At 46.7% G+C, this 23,694-nt stretch overlaps 1 protein-coding gene across 1 annotated transcript in view; it reads right to left on the bottom strand.

Moving 5' to 3' along the window:
* Nucleotides 1–23,694, bottom strand: part of CPA6 (carboxypeptidase A6) — a 206,632-nt gene that overhangs the window by 33,652 nt on the left and 149,286 nt on the right. The window contains exons 5-8 of the mRNA XM_075589028.1: nt 22,247–22,348; nt 14,525–14,629; nt 5,648–5,758; nt 1,168–1,258 (exon numbers count right to left, since the gene is read on the bottom strand). Coding sequence (XP_075445143.1) covers nt 1,168–1,258; nt 5,648–5,758; nt 14,525–14,629; nt 22,247–22,348 — 409 coding nt within the window. The remainder of the gene's footprint in view (nt 1–1,167; nt 1,259–5,647; nt 5,759–14,524; nt 14,630–22,246; nt 22,349–23,694) is intronic.

Below are 23,694 nucleotides of genomic sequence, written 5' to 3'. Positions count from 1 at the left end.
TAAAATACAAATGCTTGCTTTTATTTGGTTTAAATGTATTTTTTATTGATTGCTGTGTATCAATGTTGTGTTTCTTTGTTGATTGTTTTTGTAATTCTTGTTTATTTTTGGTGTTTTCATTTTAAATTCTTTTTTTTGGTGTTTGCTTCTAATTTTTTTCTGTTTTTTTTTTGGTGTTTTGATTATTAATTGGGGTTTATTTTTGGTGTGTTTCTTTTGGTGACTGTTTTTAGGTTGATCATTGACTGTCAGTGGTAAATCATGCCCATATTATATGGACATGATGTACCACTGTGGCAATTAATGGGTAGCGGGGGTAGGGGTTGTTGCCCCAGGGAAGGTGGTTAGGCCTCCCGGGTGTGTAGCGGGGGAGGGTGGGTTAACCCCTTAATTACTATAGCAATTACTAACCGCTAAGGGGATTAAGGGGTTTGGGGCCATTAGATTGTATTTTGGTTTATGTTGCTGCTAACAGAGAACAAGGACGGTGATGAGCAGGGGTAAATGCAAGTTTTATTTATTTTATACTGGCTGGTTTATGTTTTATTTTAAATGGCAAATGTACTATTATTCATATCTGGATAATAGTAATTTTGCCCATTACTGTACTGTATGTATTGGGGGCAGGGTTGTAATTATTTAAATGTATTGCACTGCAAAAAAAAAATTCTGAACAGGATTGATACCAGAGGCCGGTGGGGACCCCAGGACACCCGCAGGGACCACCCGGAGGCCATGGACCCCCGGACACCCGCAGGGAGTGCTTTGATGCATCTTTCCATATTTTTAGCACAAGTCTTTAGCTGGCAACAAAATATTGAGATATTTTAAAGTACAATAAGCTTATCACTGCTTTGAGAATAGCTAATACTGGCAAAAAAAGCGATATTGGCTTTTTTTTAGCCTGTCAGATGACTTTTTTCCCTCAGGCTGTTAATGATCATTAAAAAGCCATTATTGCGCCATTCTGCAGTGTTATCACTGCTTTGTGAATAGCATAGCAGGCAGTATCGCGCAATAAGTACCTTTATCGACCATTAAACCACTTATCACAGCTTTGTGATTAGGCCCCATTGTGTATTCAAGACCAACATCTTCAACACCAAACCCATAGATATACAGTATTGTATCTCATAATCCAAATTCAGAAATGTTTCTTGGACTTACGGCACCACCTCACTTTCCAGTTACGATTAGCATCTACCCCGTAGCAGTTGAACCTTGCGTTTTTCGACCTCGTTTTCCTCCAAAAGCGATCCTGTGCGATTAAGAAAAGGAGATGATCTCATGTCACTAAATCCATGATCCCATATTTAGCCCATATTTAAAAATGGAGAAAAGGAAGCGCACTGCCAAAAAACAGAAGGAGACTCACAGGTGAAATAAAAGTTATTTATACAATGAATGGATCATGGCTGACCACTAGAAAATCAGCAAAACAACGCACCTACGTGTTTCGGGCCGTATGCCCTTTATCAAGGTGTCCCTTTATCACCTTGATAAAGGGCACACGGCCCGAAACGGGTAGGCGCGTTGTATTGCTGCTTTTCTAGGGGTCAGCCATGATCCATTCATTGAATAAATATCTTTTATTTCACCTGTGAGCCTCCTCCTGTTTTTTGGCAGTGCGCTGCCTTTTCTCCATTTTTGTTTGTTCACCCTGCTGGGCGGTCAGCACGCTGTTTGGAACCCGCAACCAGGACCACACTGAAGGACTTTTGTACTAAACAGTGAGTTATTCCTGTTTTCTTATGCTCCATGTCAGCTTTATATGGGACAATCGTTGTACTTCATGATGTGTGCCAGTGAGCACTAGGTACTAGTCCCTTATCCCTGGCAAGGGATGCTATACTATCAGTATAGCTATTATACAGTGGAGTGGTCCTAGCGGAGAATCACATATATTATAGTGATACAATTAACCCTTGAAGCACCGGCCACCTATATCTCTTAGCCCATATTTAGGCTGGTGCGGACCAAGATGCAGTGGCAAACAACATGCACTAAAGTAAAAGACCTTTGATAGTTGAAAAATTATTTTTTCTTGTAGAAGTTGCTGATGTTTCCCATTTTCATCCCAGTCACATACATCACTGTAATGCCTTTCAGTGGTTTTCACATTCAGGGAATTATTAATCTGAAACACGTTTTGTATGAACATCAATTTTCTAAGAAATCCTTGCAGCTCACTACATTTTATGCCAATTTGTATATTGTGCAAACTTTGTTCTCGTGCTTTTCAATTTAAATTTGAAAAGCTATTAAACACATCCCCAAAATGTTACTTTTTAGATGTTATATTCATTATTGCTTTAAATTCATTGCAAATGCAATATGTAGATATTTGTAAGCCTGGAGCTTTGTATTGTTGCTAACAGAAGTTTTTCCAACAAAGTAACATATTGGAAATGTTTTAAAGACAAATGGTTGCTTAAAATTGTACTGTATTTATTATATTTCATATATTGACAAATATGTAGGCATGTCTAAGGCTGAGTTCCCGCTGGCACTGAGCTCGCTATGCGCTTGGCGCGCTTACCTTCTTCAATGTGGTTCAGCACATCCCCTCTCCTGCTGTGCTGTGCTCGCGCGCTCATACAGTACGCGTGCACACACACTCTCCCAAGCGTTGTGCTTGGGGAGACAAGGGAGAGATACTTTCGTGCCGAGAGCAGGGTCACATGACCCTGCTCTGACAAATGGGAAGTGAGAGGGCGTGTTTTACTGTCCTGCTGTCACACACACACACACACAACACAAACACTGAATTCAGAGAAGTGGAATGGGGGGGGGTCAAACGGACTGAGGGGGGGTCAAACGGACTGAGGGGGGCAAACGGACTGAGGGGGGGGGGCAAATGAACGGAGAGGGGGGGCAAACGGAATGAGAGGGGGGGCAAACTGACAGAGGGGGGGGCAAACTGACTGAGAGGGGGGCAAACGGAGTGCTGCTGTGTGGTGGTGGTGGGGGGGCAAACAGAGTGGTGTGGTGGGGGGAGAAGGGGGAGAGAGAGGGGGGGAGAAGGGAGAGAGAGAGAGGGGGGAGAAGGGAGAGAGAGAGAGGGGGGGAGGGAGAGACAAAGAGAGAGGGGGAGAAGGGAGAGAGGGAGCGAGGGGGGGAGAAGGGAGAGGGGGAGGGGTAGAGAGAGAGGGAGAAGGGAGAGGGAGGGAGAAGGGAGAGGATGGGGGAGGGAGAAGGGAGAGGATGGGGAAGGGAGAAGGGAGAGGGAGGAGGGAGAGGATGGTGAAGGGAGAGGGGGGAGAAGGGAGAGGGGGGAGAAGGGAGAGGGGGGAGAAGGGAGAGAGAGGGAGAATGGAGAGGGAGAGAGGGGGGAGAAGGGAGAGGCAGGGGGAGGGAGAAGGGAGAGGGAGAAGGGAGAGGATGGGGAGAGAGGATGGGGAAGGGAGAGGGAGGGAGAGGGAGGGAGGGAGAGGGGGGAGAAGGGAGAGGGAGGGAGAATGGAGAGAGGGGGGAGAAGGGAGAGGGAGGGAGAATGGAGAGAGGGGGGAGAAGGGAGAGGGAGGGAGAATGGAGAGAGGGGGGAGAAGGGAGAGGGAGGGGGGGAGAAGGGGGAGGGGGAGAAGGGAGAGGGAGGGGGAGAAGGGAGAGAGAGGGGGGGAGAAGGGAGAGAGAGTGGGAAGGGGAGGAAGGGGGAGAAGGGAGAGAGAGAGGGGAAGGGGTAGAAGGGAGAGAGAGAGGGGAAGGGAGAGAGGGGAAGGGGGAGAAGGGAGAGAGAGAGTGGAAGGGGGAGAAGGGAGCAGGGAGAGAAAGCAAGGTGGGGAGAGAAGGGGGATGGCCGGGAGAGAGAGGGGGGCTGGGAGAGAAAGCGCAGGGGGGGCGGGGAGAGAGCACGCAGGGCGGCGAGAGAGAGAGCGCAGGGGGGGGGAGAGAGAGAGAAAGAGAGAGCAATGGGGGGGAAAGAGAGAAAGAGAGCAATGGAGGGGGGGGAGAGAGCAATGGGGGGGGGGAGAGAGAGAAAGAGAGCAATGGAGGGAGAGAGCAATGGGGGGGAGAGAGAGAAAGCAATGGGGGGGGGGGGAAAGAGAGAGAAAGCAATGGGGGGGGGAGAGAGAGAGAGCAGTGGGGGGGGGAGAGAGAGAGCAATGGGGGGGAGAGAGAGCAATGGGGGGGAGAGAAAGAGAGAGCAATGGGGGGGGAGAGAGAGAGAGCAATGGGGGGGTGAGAGAGAGCACAATGGAGGGAGAGAGATGAGGGAAGGGGGGGAGAGAGAGATATAGAGAGAGATATATACAGAAACACAGACAGCCCCTATACAGCCAATGACACCCCCCCTCCTGTAATAGCCACGCCCTCCCCCCCCGCGCTCTTGCTCTAAAAATGTTGCAGGACAGCGATCGCTCATGCTTGGAGAGCTGGTGACATCACCGCTCTCCAAGCATGAGCGAGCTCAGCGGCAGCGTGGACTCAGCCTAAGGCCTCGGGCATGGTCAGCGCCTAAGGCGCGCTGCTGCTCGGCAGTGAGCCCCTGCAGCCGCAATGAGAGCGGCTTTAGCAGGGGCTTCCGCAAGCGTGCGGAAGCGTAGGTCTTAGAACATTTTTAGCTTCTGCGCTCGCCGGAGCGCAGGGACAGTCACCTGAGCGGTTCGCCCAATGAGCGCGAACCAGCTCCGTGACGTCACAGCCCCCCCGACCCCCCGACACGCCCCCGGACGGCACGCGGTCTAAGGCCAGGGAAAGCACCCGCTTTCCCTCAACCTCAGCGCGCCTCCGCACGGCTGGATTCACCCTGGACGCAGCCTGAGATATACACAACAATGGACTGTATGTATGATGTTTCAAAAATTATAATTTTATGGCAATAGTACATTTTAGCAATAAATGTTAAGTGACCACATTCTTAATATTAATGGGACTTGACGGCAACAACTCCAGGAGCTTGTAATTGCTTTAATAACAATGCCAATTAGTTAATGAGCAATTATTTGGTTATTTACAGTCCATATGCAGCTCTACAACTATATCATTAATAAAATTATTTCTGAAGCTGTAAGCACAACCTCTGTTATTGCAGCACTGGTGAAAGGGAATTTTTTTTTTCATGTCCGCCTGGTTAAGGCAACTTTCATCATAAACATTTAATTAGTTCAGATACAGATAAAAAAATGTATTTTAAGGACGACATGTCAGTTTAGTTTGTTATTGTGAAGGGCTGTCGGACAGTAGCTCCTCCCAAAAACAGATTAAAAGACTCCTATCATGCAAAGTCTGGATCTTCCTGGAGTGCTGTCCAAGGAGAAAGTAGGTAGATTCTCTACTACAAGCTCTATGTCATGCGAAGGAAGAGGTACTCTCCTCGTCCCTCTTAGAATCTAGGAGTAATTACTTTCTGATCCTATTGAACACCAGTTGAACCACCAGTCAGTACTTGCAGTACAGTATATCCAGCTCCTTCCCTGGGATCAAATGTTCAGTTCACCCATCAGTGGTGATGGGAATAGGGAGATTTAAAAGGTGTATACCCTTAATTAAAAAAAAATCGTAATTTCCTTAAGTTCTATGATGTAAGTCGGTTACTATAAAACCCATAATGGGCACATAGCAAAATGTTATGCTACATCAATGGCATGCAGAAAAACAAGGAGAAATAAAAGTTCACTGCATTTCCAACCTTCACCAAGTTACTTACATATGTCCAGCTAAACTTATATCCATCCACATTAAAGACTGGCATCACATAGATATAGAGATGGTTGAGCATTCTTTTCATAGCAGGGTCCCTGTTGTACGTATTAACCGCCTTAGTAACCAAAAAATAAATAAAAATAAAGGTCACTAAAGAAATTCAACAGACGTCAACCTCCAAAGAGCCCATTACGTAAACAATTGGAATTAGAAGTCCTGATCTCCACTGAAGTCATGTAGTAATTGTCCTGTGAATGGAGATCGAGCCAATCGTGCGGAAAACCTAATTGAAGTTAGAATAAGAGCCTATGGATCACATGCATCAATTATCATGTGCCGGCTGGTTATCGCACCCTTTCCGGCATGAACTCCCATTGACTTGAATAGAAGTTAACACCGGAAGGGGTGCGATAACCCGCACTAGCACTTGATGCATGTGCCCCTCAGAGCAGTGCAGCTTACAATGAGAGAGTGAGAATTGACTGCTCTGAGCGTCAGGGAACCTAACATGCATTGCTTTGTATGCCCATTGTGAACTAAATGGGTTTAATAAGGACTGCATTTATTGTGAGAAACCTGTACATTTAAAAATAGAATATTAGATATAATTAAGGAATTGCTATACTAACCATACTGCTCTGTAACAATGACAATATGGAAACATGTTTGTATTAAAATCAAGTTGTTTGTCTAATTGATTGCAGCCTATGCACAGTAACTATATAATTACACTAAACAATATGAATAAACACATGCACTTATTTAGACAAGTGATAAGTGAAAGGTCTTGGGCACGGAGGCCCATATTTACTAAGGAGTGTCATTCCACAAGACACCTTTTGGCACCAGAAGGTACGTTACGGTCCATTCAAGCGCCCACGGTCACAAGGAAATTAAATTATACATTTGTTTTACAGATCCAAAGGAGTGATGTTAAAAGAAATGGTCCTCCTTGGCTCTGGTCCTTGTGAATTAATGCTTAGTGCAATATGTGAAAATAAAGACAAACAGTGTATAGTATATACACCGTAAATCCTGTTAATACAATGTTAATTACATACAGTACACCAGTATTCCTGTGGGATGTTATACTGAGTCTCCAGATACCACCTCATGCAGTAAATATCACCAGATACCAAAATAACCTTAATGTGGTGTGACAGAAACCAGGGGATGGTAATAAATTCCGTATATAGGGCTCCCAGGATACTAAACAGTTTCTATCCTGTTTGGCCTGGGAGTGCAGCCTTATAATACATACACTCCATCCCACAGTTTGGCAAGCGCTGGAACTGAGGGATGAGAGATCCAGACCAGAGTTTGTCTGCTGCCTGATTTCTGTCACCTGTCATGCTAATTAGGAATCAGGTATGTAAGACTGTTTTCCTGTTTGCTCTGGTCTCTCCACAAGAGCCAGGAGGCTGGAAGGCTGCTGAACTACAGAGGGGAGAAGCCTCTTCCCCAAACAGGTTCAATCTTTCTGTTCATTTGTATAAGACTGCAAAAGTACCTTGTTTTGTTGTTGGGAGTGGAAAAGCCACTTCCAACCCTGAGTCAGGGATATCTAAGTTAAGTTATCGCTCAGGTGAGCAGCTTTTGTTTTGATCTGTTTTCTGTTGTATGCACTGTGGCAGTCTCAGTGCCTGGGACTGAATAAACCAGGCATAGCCTGTTTAAAGGAACAGTACGTGACGCCTCATCATTTAACCTACCCTAAAAGACCGTGTTCTAAACAGTCCCGGACAAACGACGGAGCCCCAGAGTAAGCCGTTTGTCACATATGGTGGAGAATGCGGGCAGAACACTAAAAGGTCTGCGGGTTAAAGAACTTTAAAAAAAAAAAAAAAAAAAGTTTTTTCTCTCTCTCTCCAAACAAGATGGAAGACGTGGTGAGTGCGCTGGTACGCAATGTCGCTGTCCAGAAAGACGCGAATGAAGCCCAGCAAAAGATTAATGCAGCCCTGCAACAGGCGAATGAAACCCAGCAACAGCTGTTAATAGCCCAGCAAGAGACTAATGCAAACCAGCAACGGCTGTCAATAAACCAGCAAGAGACTAATGCAAACCAGCAACAGGCGAATGCAAACCAGCAAGAGACAAACCGCTTGCTGAGAGAGGAGCAACAACGGTTCGCCCAGGGCTTACAGCAGGAACTCGAGATCCTAAGGGGGACTATCAGTAACCTTCCACTGGCAGAGGCAGCCCCAGTCCCGAAAATGACCAGGGCAAGCCACTACCTTCAGAAGATGGGACCCTCGGATGATGTGGAAGCCTATCTTCTCACGTTTGAACGCACGGCACAGAGAGAGGGATGGCCAGAAGCTGAGTGGGCTGGTCTAATCGCACCCTTCCTAAGCGGCGAACCCCAGAAGGCTTACTTTGATCTAGAGCCAGCCGAAGCTAACGTCTATGCAAAATTGAAGTTCGAGATCCTCGCCCGCCTCGGCGTAACCACGGCTGTTCGCGCCCAAAGGTTTCACGCATGGTCCTTCACGATGGATAAAGCCACCCGAAGCCAGATGTATGACCTCATCCACCTCGCCCGGAAGTGGCTACAACCCGAGATCAACTCAGCCAGCCACATCGTGGAACGGTTGGTCATGGACCAGTTCTTGAGAAAACTTCCCTCTGCCTTACGCCGTTGGGTCAGTCGGAGTGACCCCCACAATGCGGATGAGCTTGTGGCCCTCGTAGAAAGGTACAATGCAGCAGAAGAGAACCCGCAACCCACAGTCGTGGAGCAACCCCACTACCCAAGATTCCAGGACTCTTCCAGAGACGGTAAAAGGGTACCGGGGTTAAGGGGCGCTGAAGAGCGGCGACCACCTTCACGCAGCACCAGCAACAGTGGTTCGCACACTAAGGGCAATAGCCAACATGGGGAGCCGGGAAAAGGCTCTAAGTGGGACACAGACTATGTACCTAAATGTGTAAATTGTCATGAGAGGGGCCACACAGCAAAAATCTGCCCACTAAATGATGAGCCCATGCAATGCAACAGCGTGGAACCTTATGCGCTGTTGTCCCAAAGTATGGGCCCTAGCCCAGAGGACCCCTTGAATAACCATTTGTGGGCATTTGTAAAGGTTAATGGTAGGAGGGTTCGGGCACTTCTTGACTCTGGGAGCATGGTCACACTAGTGTCCGAATACCTCTTGCCCATTAAGAAGAAACAGGGAAACAGTTCACAAAGAGTGGCAATTTGTTGTATACATGGGGATAATCATGAATATTCCACTGTTGATGTTTTTTTGAAACAGAGTTTGGTTCTTTAGATTTCAAGGTGGGTATTGTACCCAAACTGGCACATGATGTGTTAATAGGGACCGACTTTCCCCATTTTCTAAAAATGTGGTCCCCCGCTCAGAATAGCGCCCAGAGTTCAATAGCGGACCATAACGAAGTATTAGAAGAAACAAATCCTTTCCCTTTTTCAGAAATGGAGGTTGACGAGGGCCCAAATAAGAAGGGGGAAAAGGAGGAGTGCTGTAAAATTCCCTTCCCCATCACTACTTTGGTAGGGAATACCCCAAATCAAGATGTTGATCAGACACTTACCACCCCAGAACCGGATAAGACCCTCGCTGACCTAGAGGTCAGTCCTGGGAGTTTTAAGAAGGCCCAGTGGGAGGACCCCACATTAGCGGTAGCAAGGGGAAATATACGGGACCAGAATAGTACTCCTGGCCAACCAGATAGGTCACTTGATTACCCCTACTTCGAGGTAGAGAACGACCTAGTATATCGGGTTGATAAAAGGAAATCAGTTACAACTAAACAATTGTTGGTACCACGGACATTCCGTAACGTAGTATTACACCTCGCACATAGTCATCCATTGGGGGGACACCTAGGGGTGGAAAAGACAAAAGAAAAGGTTCTCCGAAGCTTCTATTGGCCTGGGGTTCTGGCAGAAATTACGAATTATTGTTCCTCATGCCCAGAATGTCAGATCACCGCCCCGTTCAAGGCGTACCGCAGCCCATTGGTACCCCTTCCCATAATAGAGGTACCATTTGACCGGATTGCTATGGATCTAGTAGGACCCTTAATAAAGTCTGCTAGGGGACATCAGCATATATTGGTAATATTGGATTATGCCACCCGATATCCGGAGGCAGTTCCCCTACGTAGCACCTCTGCTAAAAACATAGCAAAAGAGTTAGTAGTTCTGTTTTCCCGGGTCGGAATTCCTAAAGAGATTCTATCTGACCAGGGAACACCGTTTATGTCCCAAGTAACAAAAGAGCTATGTAAACTCCTAAAAATCAAGCATCTCAGAACCTCAGTCTATCATCCACAAACAGATGGTTTAGTGGAAAGGTTCAATAAAACCTTAAAAAGCATGTTACGGCGGGCGGTTGATAAAGATGGGAAAAACTGGGATTGTTTGTTACCGTACCTGTTATTTGCCATTAGGGAAGTTCCCCAATCATCCACAGGCTTCTCCCCGTTTGAACTATTGTATGGCCGACACCCAAGGGGCTTATTGGATATAGCCAAAGAGACTTGGGAACATGAGGTTACCCCTTACAGAAGTGTAATAGAGCATGTTGCCCAGATGCAGGACCGCATTGCTGCAGTCCTACCCATAGTGAGGGAACACATGGAGAAAGCTCAAGAAGCACAGAGGAATACGTATAATAAGGGTGCTAGGGTCAGAATTTTTTTTCCAGGTGATAGGGTACTAGTTCTGGTTCCCACCGTGGAGAGTAAATTCCTTGGTAAATGGCATGGGCCATATGAGGTCTTGGAAAGAGTGGGAGAAGTAAATTATAAGGTAAGACAGCCAGGTAGGAGGAAACCTGAGCAAATTTACCATATAAACCTACTCAAGCCCTGGAAAGATAGAGAAGTCTTGTTAACCCTAGTACCCCCAGGTCCGTCAGAGAATCAAGAAACTGACCCAGAGGTTAGCATAGCTGAAACCCTGTCTGTTCATCAGAAACGAGAGGTTCAGAATTTAGTGAGAAGAAACAAAGAAATCTTCTCTATACAGCCAGGTAGAACTAGCGTAATTGAACATGACCTAGTCTCTGAACCGGGGGTCCAAGTTAACCTTAAACCGTACCGAATCCCGGAGGCCAAAAGAAAGGCTATAAGTTTAGAGGTTAAAAAAATGCTAAAACTAGGTGTAATTGAGGAATCCCAAAGTGGGTGGAACAGCCCTATAGTCTTAGTCCCAAAGCCAGATGGTACAACAAGGTTTTGTAATGACTACCGGAAACTAAACGCGGTGTCAAAATTTGATACTTATCCTATGCCCAGGGTAGATGAACTTGTAGAGAGACTGGGCAAAGCCCGATATCTCACAACCCTAGACCTAACAAAAGGGTACTGGCAGGTTCCCTCACAGAAAGGGCAAAAGAAAAGACAGCCTTCTCAACCCCAGACGGCCTCTTTCAGTATAAGGTGTTGCCTTTTGGCTTACATGGAGCTCCCGCCACATTCCAAAGAATGATGGATAAAATTTTAAAACCACATGCTCGGTATGCTGCCGCCTACCTGGATGATGTGGTAATCCATAGTGAGGATTGGCAATCCCACCTTCCAAAGGTCCAAGCTGTGCTTGACGCAGTCCGGTCTGCTGGACTAACTGCTAACCCCGCTAAATGCACTATTGGTCTGGAGGAGGCCAAGTATCTGGGATATTCTATTGGCAGAGGTTTACTCAAACCCCAAACACTCAAAGTGGAGGCGATACAAAATTGGCCAAGGCCAGTTACAAAAAAACAAGTACGGACCTTTTTGGGGTTAATTGGGTACTATAGAAGGTTTATTCCCAATTTTGCAACTAAGGCAACCCCACTAACTGACCTCACAAAAGCAAGAGGACCGCTAATGGTAAAGTGGTCCCCCGAAACCGAACAAGCCTTTAGAAGCCTGAAAGAAGCTCTCTGTGCCCAACCAGTGTTGGTCACACCTGACTTCTCCAAAGAGTTCGTAGTCCAAACCGACGCATCTGAGGTAGGGCTGGGGGCGGTACTCTCCCAGGAGTCTCAAGGTGAGGAGCACCCCATCCTTTATTTAAGTAGGAAACTAAATCCCCAGGCGAAAAATTACTCCATAGTAGAGAAAGGGTGTCTCGCAATAAAGTGGGCTGTAGAGACGCTCTAATACTACCTGTTGGGGAGAAAATTCCGGTTGGTCACAGATCATGCACCCCTTACCTGGATGTGTCAAAACAGGGAAAAGAATGCTAGAGTGACCAGGTGGTTCCTAAGCCTACAACCCTTTAAATTTTCTGTGGAACACAGGTCAGGGCACAAACATGGCAATGCTGACGGGTTGTCAAGGATGCACTCCCTAATATCCATGGTCGCTCATCCCTCGAGGTCTGAGCTGGGGGGGAGGATATGTGACAGAAACCAGGGGATGGTAATAAATTCCGTATATAGGGCTCCCAGGATACTAAACAGTTTCTATCCTGTTTGGCCTGGGAGTGCAGCCTTATAATACATATACTCCATCCCACAGTTTGGCAAGCGCTGGAACTGAGGGATGAGAGATCCAGACCAGAGTTTGTCTGCTGCCTGATTTCTGTCACCTGTCATGCTAATTAGGAATCAGGTATGTAAGACTGTTTTCCTGTTTGCTCTGGTCTCTCCACAAGAGCCAGGAGGCTGGAAGGCTGCTGAACTACAGAGGGGAGAAGCCTCTTCCCCAAACAGGTTCAATCTTTCTGTTCATTTGTATAAGACTGCAAAAGTACCTTGTTTTGTTGTTGGGAGTGGAAAAGCCACTTCCAACCCTGAGTCAGGGATATCTAAGTTAAGTTATCGCTCAGGTGAGCAGCTTTTGTTTTGATCTGTTTTCTGTTGTATGCACTGTGGCAGTCTCAGTGCCTGGGACTGAATAAACCAGGCATAGCCTGTTTAAAGGAACAGTACGTGACGCCTCATCATTTAACCTACCCTAAAAGACCGTGTTCTAAACAGTCCCGGACAAACGACGGAGCCCCAGAGTAAGCCGTTTGTCACAGTGGCTATATACCTCCATTTGATGGTTTAATTAGAGAACCTTATAGTGAACATACATTGATATGAACAACCCCAAAAAAGTTTGTTGTATGTTTTTATTACATTTTAAAAATGTTATTGTACTATTGGCATCTTAATCTATTCCACATATGTATGAGGTTAATTCCTCAGAATTGAAGTATACCTCATCAGCAAAGAGAATTTCATGCTCCATCATGTTCCATCATTTCATTATGTGAGTTCTGTGGTTGTCCTGAAGGGACCTTGAGAAAGCGCCATAAGCGCGAAACATGTTGGTTCCGTTGCTTTGATCCAATTTTTTTTTTTGTAGTTTTTGAAGTCACCCTTGCTCTCCTTTTTATTTTATTGGTGGTGTGTCACAGTTTTTTTCTATTTCTATTTGCAGTAACATCGTGGACAGCTCACAGGAGGCTTCCGACTACGGGTGATCAGAGGAGGATCATAGCAGCACTCCACTGCAACAGTGAGTCACTTTCCCTGGCGGGAGGCGATTTGCAGTCTTTATTGGGGCACATATGCAAGCAGTTTAAAGGACATTTAAAGAATACTGGGCATCATATACTGTTCCTGGATGTTGCTGGCTCTTTCTGATAGTTAAGCTAGGTAGGCACCATCTTTAACATTATTTATCACTGCAAAGCCCCAGACTGTTGCTCCCTTATATAGCCAAGAACTTGTGCGGATTTACTCATACATATTTTTTCATGTGTGTAACAGTGTTTCCCCCACCTGGTGGAAGATTTGTCCATTACTACGGTGCATGATGCATATACCTGCTGGCAACAGGAGGGCTGAGTCGTCCGCCAATGGTAGTGGAGACACAGGAACAGGCTTCTGGGATTCATACCCCACATATCTCTTTAGCAGTGCAGCGCCTCCATCTGCCGTAGGCTCCAGGACCTGAAGGTGATCTCCCACGGTAGAACTATTACCTCTCCCCCCAGTAAGGTCACGCACCAGGCAGGAGGTATATAACAGGAACGGTTTATTGTCTTCTGTACAGCACAGTTACACGGCAGGCTTCTGCCCGATGCAGTGCTCTCACTGAAGGATGGTCCCTGGACCGTCACTACAGGCCAAGGCCACACGCAGCCACCCTAGCTCTTCCCCACCTCCCTAGCAGAGGCAGGAGGTATGGTCCACACTCACTCTCCCCCGAAGGGAAGAGCACAAGGGAAGGCCCCAATCTTAGGCTCCCAGTTGTGTGACCTTCCTTCCTCAGTGGTGAAGGACACTACTAAATTTAGGGCGGTACAGCCTTTAAGATCTGCCAGGAGGAGGGCACCAGGTCTGGCCCATGATTGGTCATGCCCAGGCCTGATGTCACCACCTCCCACTGTCACTTAAATGCAGCTCCTCAGAGGGGGGAAACCACATAGCAACTACTGGCAATCTGATTGTACCAGGGTTTACTGCCAGCCCAAGGGCAGAATAGTAGCCATCAGGTGACATGGCTAAATGTGTAAGGGGGAGATCAGATATCTCAACCCTGTTGTCTGAACACTCTTGAGCCCCAGATACCCTATGTGGACATTTCTATCATTAACTCACGAGGACTAGCTCTAAGGAGGACCATTTCTTTGAACATTTCTAGAAAGGATTTGGACAATCCTAGGGGCTTCCCGGCTGCAAGACTTCATCACAGAGCTGGACTTTTTTGAACACAAGTAATATATGTGTATATTTGTTTGTGATAATTGTATTATATATAATATTGGTCACTGTTGATTTTTACACTAATCACTTAATACATGTGAGAGTGTGGGGTATAGCACTGGAGTTGTGTATTATCCTGGTACAAATGAGTGATGTTAGGAAGATACCAATAAACAATGCCACATAAAGTCAACAATAGCATTTGTATAGTATACAAATGTTACCTCTTTTACAAACCACTGACAAAATGCTGGTCCAATCCATTCTCTTGCGTGAATACCACAATCTATCCAGACAGCTTTTTTAGGAGCTTTGGTCTTTTTCCCCAACTAGAAAAGAAAGAACATAAATCAAACCAGATTCACACTGCACTGCAACTGCAAAATCATAAAAAAAACATGTAATATTTTACAGAATAGATACAGTAATACAACTTATACTTCCAAGAAGGAGAAGTCTAAAACCACCTCACCTTCTAGACCATAATTGTGATAACAGACCACGGCTGTATTTTCTAGCTTACATATACATTTGGGATATACAGATTTAGCAGACGTTATTATCCTCGTGAACGCAAAAATAACACTGTGACAGGGTGAATGAACGTCACCAGCTATATTCCTGGCCGACGTATGTGTATGTATGCAGTGCAGCAGTGACGAGGTTAATTTTCAGCTGGGAAGATCCTGACAATTAGAGTGGTCCCAGCTGCATAATCAAGGTGTTTTAAAACCCCCAGGCTGTACACACATGCAAGCTAGCTGGTCAAGAGATCGGACTGAAATACTGAAGTAAGATTACTGCTATAAGGTCTGTTTTCAAAGTACATGTTTGATGAACTGTCTGTGTCCTGCATGCTGAAGAGAAGCTGTTTTGTTTTTTTGTACTGTATGCTGAAAAGAAGCTATTTTGTTTTTGTGTGCTGTATTTTTTAAGGCTCAATAAATAAGCCTTATCAAGAGAACCCGCGTGTGTGGTTGCATGTACCCTGCAACATATGGTGTCAGAAGTGCCGGGATTTTGAAAGGCCCCTGCAGTTGAAGGGCCACACACACACAAAAAAATGGAAGAACTTTTAAAAGCATTTCTGTGCGAGCAGGCCCGATTACAGGCAGAGAGAGATGAAAGACTATTGCAGCAGCAAACCCAGCTCCTAATCCAGCAGCAGGAAGCACAGGATGAGCGGATGGCCAGGTTGCTGACTCAATCCCAGGGGTCTGCCAGTCCAGAACTTGCGAACAAACCCCCGGTCCTCCTGAGGAAAATGGCTCCGAACGAAGATCCAGAGGCTTTTCTACTGATGTTTGAAAGAGTTGCCGAAGCCCAGGGCTGGTCTGCAGATCGCTGGGCAACCGCTTTGGCCCCGCTCCTCATAGGAGAAGCCCAGGCCTCATATCAGGGCCTCCCAGCAGACCAGGCAATGGATTACAAACAAGTAAAAGCCGCCATACTGGATCGCTTAGGTCTGACCCATAGACCTACCGGCAGCAGTTCCCGGAGCCTGAAGTATACCGCTAAGATGAGACCCCAGGTCCTCGCTCAGCGGTTATTGGACTTGTGTACTCGCTGGATACAACCCGAGGAGCGCACTAAGTAGGCAATTCTTGAGCACGTTGTTTTGGAACAGTTCCTACAGGTAATACCCCCTTTCGCACGCTCTTGGGTAAAACGCCATGCTGCTGAAACCCTAGCTTTGGCGGTTCGACTCGTTGAGAATTTCCTTGGGGCCGAGGACCAGGCGAGTGTGCGGGAGGGGACGGATCCGACTACACCGGCACTTGCGGACGCCCAAAGAGGGACCGGAGCAACAGGGAAACTACGGACCATCCATACGCCACCGCCGAGTTCCACGGAAGGAGCAGTCCTTCCAACAATGGGGAGGTCTAAATGCCGGTCACCACCGAGAACCTCCTCCACTTCCTGATATTGACTCGTCGCCACATGAGAGGAACTTCGGAGGACGTCGCACACAGGACCCATCGGAAGCCTGGTCTCCAGTATCCGGCCCAGCTGAGTTATATCCGCGTCACTATCCAGCGTGGGAACCCTCTCCATGTTCTGTCTGCGGAGAACAAGGCCACCGTTACGTGGACTATCCACAGATGGATTGTTCCTTCAGCAGGACCGTCGCCTCTGCCTTCACCGGAGAAAATTACAAGCCCTGGCTACTTCCACCCCAGGTTGGGAGTAAAACCGTCCAGGCCCTTGTAGATTCGGGCTCTGGGAAAACTCTGGTCTTCCAGGAACTGTTACCGCCTAACGTGTGTTTTTTTGACTCCCCATGGAGTATAGAATGTATACACGGCGATGTAAAACCTTATCCGACGGCCAAAATCCGGCTACAGGTAAAAGGTCAGGAGGCCTACCTCGAAGTAGGAGTCGCTCCTTGGCTCCCTGCCCCTGTTGTGCTCGGCCAGGACTGGCCTTTCTTTTCGGACCTAATGGCTCCAGTCTCTCACGAGGAACCTTATTCTATGGCAGGGGGGCGCAAACTTTTTTCCCTGCGCCCCCCTGACGGCTGTCCCCTCACTCCCGCGCCCCCCCCAACCCCAACTTACCCACGCTCCAGCATAATGACGTCACGTTGCCATAGCAACGTGACGTCACATGACCTCGCAGCGTCATTTTGACGCCGCGTTGCCATGGCGCCGCAGGGAGGAAGCCGCCGGAGCCATGGTAAGTTAGGTTTACAGAGGCCCTGCAGCTCCCCCGGCACTTAATTTAAGTGCCTTCGGGAAGCGCGCGGGGCCTCTGTAAACCCCGCGCCCCCCGTCGGCAGTGTCGCGCCCCCCCTGGGGGTCGCGCCCCACAGTTTGCGCACCGCTGTTCTATGGCTCAGGAGAACCCTGGTAAACTGTTCCCCTTCTCGGCAGACCTTTTCCCCAGTAGACACCGGGTTCCAGAGACTCGGAAGCAAAGACGCTCTGACAAACAGGACTGGTTGCAGAAATCTGGGTCTCAAGGTGACCATTCTAGTAGCCAGAAGTCACAAGTGATGGCTGGGGATGGCCTGAGAGAGGGGGATATGGGCCCTGGAGATTTACCAGGCCTATACCTCCCTGATTTTCGCCAGAGGCAAAGGGAAGACCCAGTCCTTGCTAGACAGTGATAAAGTGGTAAAAATTGATGAGCAGATATGGAATGCACAGGGGGTGATAGTATTCCCCCATTTTGAATTATCAAATGATATCCTGTATAGGGTGAATAGGCAGACACAAATAGGGGAGGTCACCAGACAGATATTGGTTCCCAAGGCGTTTGTTAAATCTGTGTTCACTTTAGCCCATACTGTCCCTTGGGGTGGTCACCTTGGCATGGATAAAACATTGGACTGTATTTCGTCCCGATTCTATTGGCCAGGGATGCATAGTGATATTGCTAAGTTATGTGCGGCATGTCCGGAGTGCCAGCTAACTAGTCCGAAGGGACAAAAATCAGCCCCTTTGGTTCCTGTACCCTTGGTGTAAGTTCCCTTTGAGAGGATTGGGGTAGACTTGGTAGGACCTCTAGCACCTTCTGCGAAAGGACATAGGTTTATTCTTGTAATAGTTGACTATGCAACAAGATATCCTGAGGCGTTCCCCCTGAGAACAGCAACGGCGAAGCAAGTAGCCAACAAATTGTTGGAGCTGTTCTCACGGGTTGGACTTCCCCAGGTTATGTTGACAGACCAAGGTACAAATTTTATGGCTAAACTGATGCAGGATGTCTTAAAGTTACTAGAGGTCAAGTCTGTTCGGACATCGGTCTACCATCCACAGACTGACGGATTGGTGGAAAGATTTAACCGAACTCTAAAAGGGATGCTGAGAAAATTTGTAGATTCAGAGAAGAGAGCCTGGGATGAACTTCTCCCTTTTCTGCTGTTTGCAGTGCGGGAAGTTCCCCAGGCCTCCACGGGATTCTCTCCATTTGAACTGCTGTATGGCCGCCAACTCCGGGGTATCCTAGACCTCCTAAAGGAGTCCTGGGAGGAACAGCAGTCCCCTTCTAAGAATACCCTTCAATATGTATTGGACCTTAGGAAGCACCTAATTGTGGTCGGCCATTTTGCTAGGGAGAATCTTAGATCAGCCCAGGACAGTCAGGAGAGACATTACAATCAAAATGCTCATATGAGAGTGTTTCACCCAGATGATCAGGTGATGTTGTTGTTACCCAGTTGTGAGAGCAAACTCCTAGCCAAGTGGCAGGGCCCATTCGAAGTACTCCGCCGCACGGGTGATGTGGATTACGAGATCGCTCAACCAGGGTCCAGGAAGGGTAAACAAATTTACCATGTGAACGTGAACTTGCTCCACCCGGTGGGGGAGGAAACGGACCTGGGTCCTCATCCCCCCCGGGAGAACATCGTGGGTGACGATAAAATCCCAATGGGTAGATAGTTGTCCTCTGAACAAAAAGGGGGCTTGTTAGAAATAGTTACACAATTCAATGATGTTTTTTCTGATGTACCAGGGCAAACTAATTTAGTTTCCCATGTGATCGAGAAAGCACCTGGGGTAAAAGTACGTTCTCGTCCTTACAGGTTGCCTGAAAGCCGTAAGGCCCTGGTAGAGAAGGAGGTACAAGAAATGTTACATTTAGGCGTGATTGAGGAATCATGCAGTGAGTGGTGTAGTCCTACTAATGGTCCCTAAACCCGATGGGAAGGTAAGATTTTGTGTGGACCTCCGAAAGGTCAATGCGGTATCAAAGTTTGACGCATATCCGATGCCAAGGGTGGAAGAGTTAATTGACGCCCTTGGTAACGCGGAATATATATCCATGCTGGACTTAACAAAAGGATACTGGCAAATACCTTCAGAGGAAAAGTCCAAGTGCAAAAGAGCCTTTGCCACTCCCATGGGTTTATACCAGTTTGTGACAATGCCATTTGGACTGCATGGAGCCCCAGCCACATTTCAGAGGCTCATGGATAAAGTACTGAGACCTCATAAGGCTTATGCAGCAGCCTATCTAGATGACATTGTCATTTATAGTAAACACTGGCGGGCCCATCTAAATAGGCTGAAAGCGGTCCTCAAGTCGCTAAGAGAGGCAGGGCTCACAGCCAACCCTAAGAAATGTGCCTTAGGTAAGGCGGAAACCAAGTACCTGGGGTATGCAGTGGGTGGTGGAAAAGTAAGGCCACTAGCCGATAAGGTAGCTGCCCTGAAAGAAGTTCCGACCCCCCCGAACATAAACGCAGGTACGCTCCCTGTTGGGTTTAGCAGGGTACTATCGGAGGTTCATCCCCAACTACTCAGAAGTTGCAGCCCCACTAACAGACCTCACAAAAAAGTGTGCCCTTACACAAGTGGTATGGTCAAGGGAGTGCCAGAGAGACTTTGAGGAGGTAAAAAGGTGTCTATCAGAGGGTCCCGTCCTTAGAAGCCCAGACTTCGATAAGCCTTTTATTGTACAAACCGATGCCTCAGAGATAGGGCTAGGGGCAGTGCTCTCACAACAGTTTGAGGGAGTGGAACATCCGATCCTTTTTCTGAGTAGGAAATTGTTCCCAAGGGAAAAAAACTACTCAGTAATTGAGGAGTGTCTCACAGTAAAGTAGGCAATCGAGGCCTTGAGGCACTACCTGGCGGAAGTCCATTTTACATTGGTAACAGACCATGCTCCATTAAAATGGTTAACTACCATGAAAGACTCCAATGCTAGGTTGACCAGGTGGTATATGGCCCTCCAACCCTTCTCGTTTGAGATTCAGCACCGGCCTGGAAAAGAAAATGCCAATGCTGATTTCTTTTCCGGAGAAGGGGTGGATGGTCGGGTTTCAGCCGTGCATTGCCCCAGCCACACACTAACAGGGGAGGAATGTGACAGGGTGAATGAACGTCACCAGCTATATGCTTGGCAGACGTATGTGTAGGTATGCAGTGCAGCAGTGATGAGGTTAATTTTCAGCTGGGAAGCTCCTGACAATTAGAGTGGTCCCAGCTGCATAATCAAGGTGCTTTAAAACCCCCAGGCTGTACACACATGCAAGCTAGCTGGTCAAGAGATAGGACTGAAATGCTGAAGTAAGATTACTGCTCTAAGGTCCTTTTTCAAAGTACATGTTTGATGAACTGTCTGTGTCCTGCATGCTGAAGAGAAGCTGTTTATTTTTTTTGTATGCTGAAAAGAAGCTATTTTGTTTTTGTGTGCTGTATATTTTAAAGGCTCAATAAATAAGCCTTATAAAGAGAACCCGCGTGTGTGGTTGCATGTACCTTGCAACAAACACGTTAAATAAACACGTGTGTTATCTACATGTTTTCAGTAGCACTGTGAAATAATGCGCCAGCGTTAACGGGCGCAATGTCTGTATGTGCAATAACAGCTGCTACAGTACATCTGTGTATGTGCAATATCACATCCATTTTTCCGATATCAGATTTTAAATAATAATTTCTTTGCTGCCAGAGTATGTGTGGATTGTTTTTTTAACTTCATAAAATAGATGTGACAAACCTCTGTTTCTTTACACAAAATAAATCACTGATTTTCACTGATTTTTTCAAGCTTTTCTTTATATTTTAATTGGTAGTTACATTGCTTTTGCAACTGGGAAGCACAGACTAAATTCTTTATGTGATATCTTAGATGTACAGTGCACATACAGTAGCTTTCAAAAACACATAGGTGTTATTCTTCAAGCGTCACATAGTGCACTTAAAGACAAAACCTGGGAAGTTTTGAAAGCTTTGTGCACTATAATGTTATGTAAGAAGAACTCTCATGTTGCTCCCCTACAAAAAAAAAAATCTACATCTCTTCAGGACCAATAAGGCTTCCTTGGTATCACAACCTAAAATAAATCTATATCTGTCAAGTAACCAGTGGACATGAACTATGGATACTCTGGTCCTATCATTTTAATTCCACCTCCAACAGTTGGGGAGATGCTCCTCTGTTGCACAGATGAAATGAGGCACATTACAGTGGCGACACACTTTATTCTCGCTCGGCTAGTCCCGCGAATTCGGGTATACCCGGGTGTATTCAGGTTTGTGATCGTTTTCTGCCAGAGTGCATTGCGTTATTTTCCCGGCAGGGATTTAAGCATTTTATTCCGGCTGGCTGCAATACTGCAATGCCGTGTAAAAACACATGGGGGCGCTTGCGAGCTGTTCTCTTTGAAGCCGTCCCCTATAATGAATTGTAATGCAGTATATATACTGTATATATTTATATATATATACTGTATAACAACAACCCCTATAACCCCTAACATACAGTACTGTACACATACAGTACTGTATATGCACATACATAAATGATACTATGGGCCGGCGGGGGGGCGAGATGTGTTTGCAGCAGAGAGAGATCCGCTGCTCTCTCTCTGCGCAAACATCGGCACATTAAAAATTATTTTAAATACATTTTTATTTATAGTGTAGATGTGCAGGGGGTCTCCGGAGCTGAACCACACTGGTTTCAGGTCTGGGGACCCCCTGCTCCCCGAGATACAGCCCCCTTTATGAGGTGCCGGTATCCCTCCCATTCAAGTTACAGTAATACGAGTTTACTGAGTTTGGACGCTTTTGAGTTTATTGCTAAGCCCTTAAGCCCCCGTTAGTGATTCTTGGATTTCTGAACCAAATTACCAGAAAAATAAAATCCTATTTTATTAGGTCAGAGATCCTCAAACTATCCCTTATTGTAGAAAATATCAACTAATGTGGAGAACCACGATTCTGTATCTACTCAGCTCTGCTCATCCATCTATGTTAGATGTTTATAACATACATATTAAAATACATGACTTATGGTTGTGAGCAGTCTCTCATGAATAAAATCTTCAGCATTTATATGCTGGCATTGGTAGGAAACCCATGGGCTGTATGAAATAGCTGTCTGTAGTCAAATGGAATTTGGGTATTGTGGCTTTCTCTCTCTCACAATTTCTAAAGACTTCTGGGTTCATCAATGTGGGAAGTATTATGTTATTCAGTGTGCTACAGTACCTTTAGCACAAATAGTGGTCTTCCTTCATATGACTTTCCAACAGAGAACATGGAAATAAGATCAGCATGTGTTTTATTCATGTGATGCATCCAACTTTGAATCTAAAAGAAAAGGAAGGACATAGCTATTATAATAAAAGAAGACAATACATATGGTATAGTTTCCTTATGTAGCACACTTGCTAAAATCCCCTTGCCCTGCATGTGAGCCCTGGTAGTTGCAGGCGGTGCCTGGCTTAAGCAGCCCTCACAAGGCTAGACATGTGAAGAAGTAGACGTGTCTACTATTTAATATCTAAAATGTTTCTCTTTTAGGCACATGCTGGGCCATGTGACTTCTGCACGTTGCCAGAAGGTCACATGCCCAGTAGTGTGAAGTGGCAACAGTTATTTCCGCGCAGATACTGGGGGCAGACTGTTGGCCACACCCTAGGTATAAAAGCTGGGGATACCCTTGTTTATCCCAAGACCCCAATTACCATCAGGAGGATCCTGTACAATCCAGCAGGATTCGAAAGGGAGGTCTCCAGGCTAATCTGGCCTGTAAAGCAGCCATACCACACGTTATTGTTTTCGCAGTTTAGGGCAAGGTCCCAGAGTTGGGCTGCGCTTATAGTGCCTTGCGACGGCAACGTGACGTCGCTCCAAATCAAATACATTGACAAATAAATTGCGCTTATTGTAAGGGTGACGGCGAAGGAGTGACCCAAAATTTTGAAGCCGAGTCTATTTGATTTTTTTTTAGAGTCAGTCGCCACATGTGACTGTCTCTAAACCAATCAGAGACCGCAGCCCCGCCCCCTTTCGTGACGTCCCTGGCGACAGTCGCTGAAAATCAAATTATAACTTTCGCTGACGGCGACGTCATCGGTCGCGTCGCCATCGCCAGCACTATAAGCGCGGCCTTAGGAGGGCCCACAGGAATCTGGATATTGGGCAGTCTGGGCTATTAGAAGAGGTGGTTCCTTTAATATATCTTACTAGAGAGAGGGTCTTTGCCAGGAGCCACACAAAAAACACAGCGCACAGGAGCGTCAGGGTTAATTCCCCTGACAAGTCCTGGGTACGCAAGAGCTATGTGGAGAGTGAGCAGTGCCTGTTGGTAGTTTTCAGAGGAAGCTGATGTGCTAGATTATTAAACAGATAGGGAAACCTGTCCTGATAGTGTATGCCAGGATTATCCCGCTATGTTCTAATAAAGACCCAAGTTAAAAGTTCCTGGCACCCTTCTCCTTTATTAACTCCTTTTCTACAAGCCGGCACAGATTCACCAATGACACCCTGAGAAGACCAAGGTAACCGCTGAGCTACAACCCTGGCGAGCAGGTGAGAACCCGGTCACTATACACAGACTGATTATATCTACCTCATTGTATTGGTACACACTATCCCTGCAGCTGGGGGGTGAGGGGGGGGGGTGGAGATATACATATATTGTGTTGAGCATA

This window comes from Ascaphus truei, chromosome 2 (genome assembly GCF_040206685.1).
Source record: "Ascaphus truei isolate aAscTru1 chromosome 2, aAscTru1.hap1, whole genome shotgun sequence".
Taxonomy (NCBI): Eukaryota; Metazoa; Chordata; class Amphibia; order Anura; family Ascaphidae; genus Ascaphus; species Ascaphus truei.
Note: the sequence above shows the minus strand (reverse complement) of the source record. Positions and strands in the feature narration are given on the sequence as shown.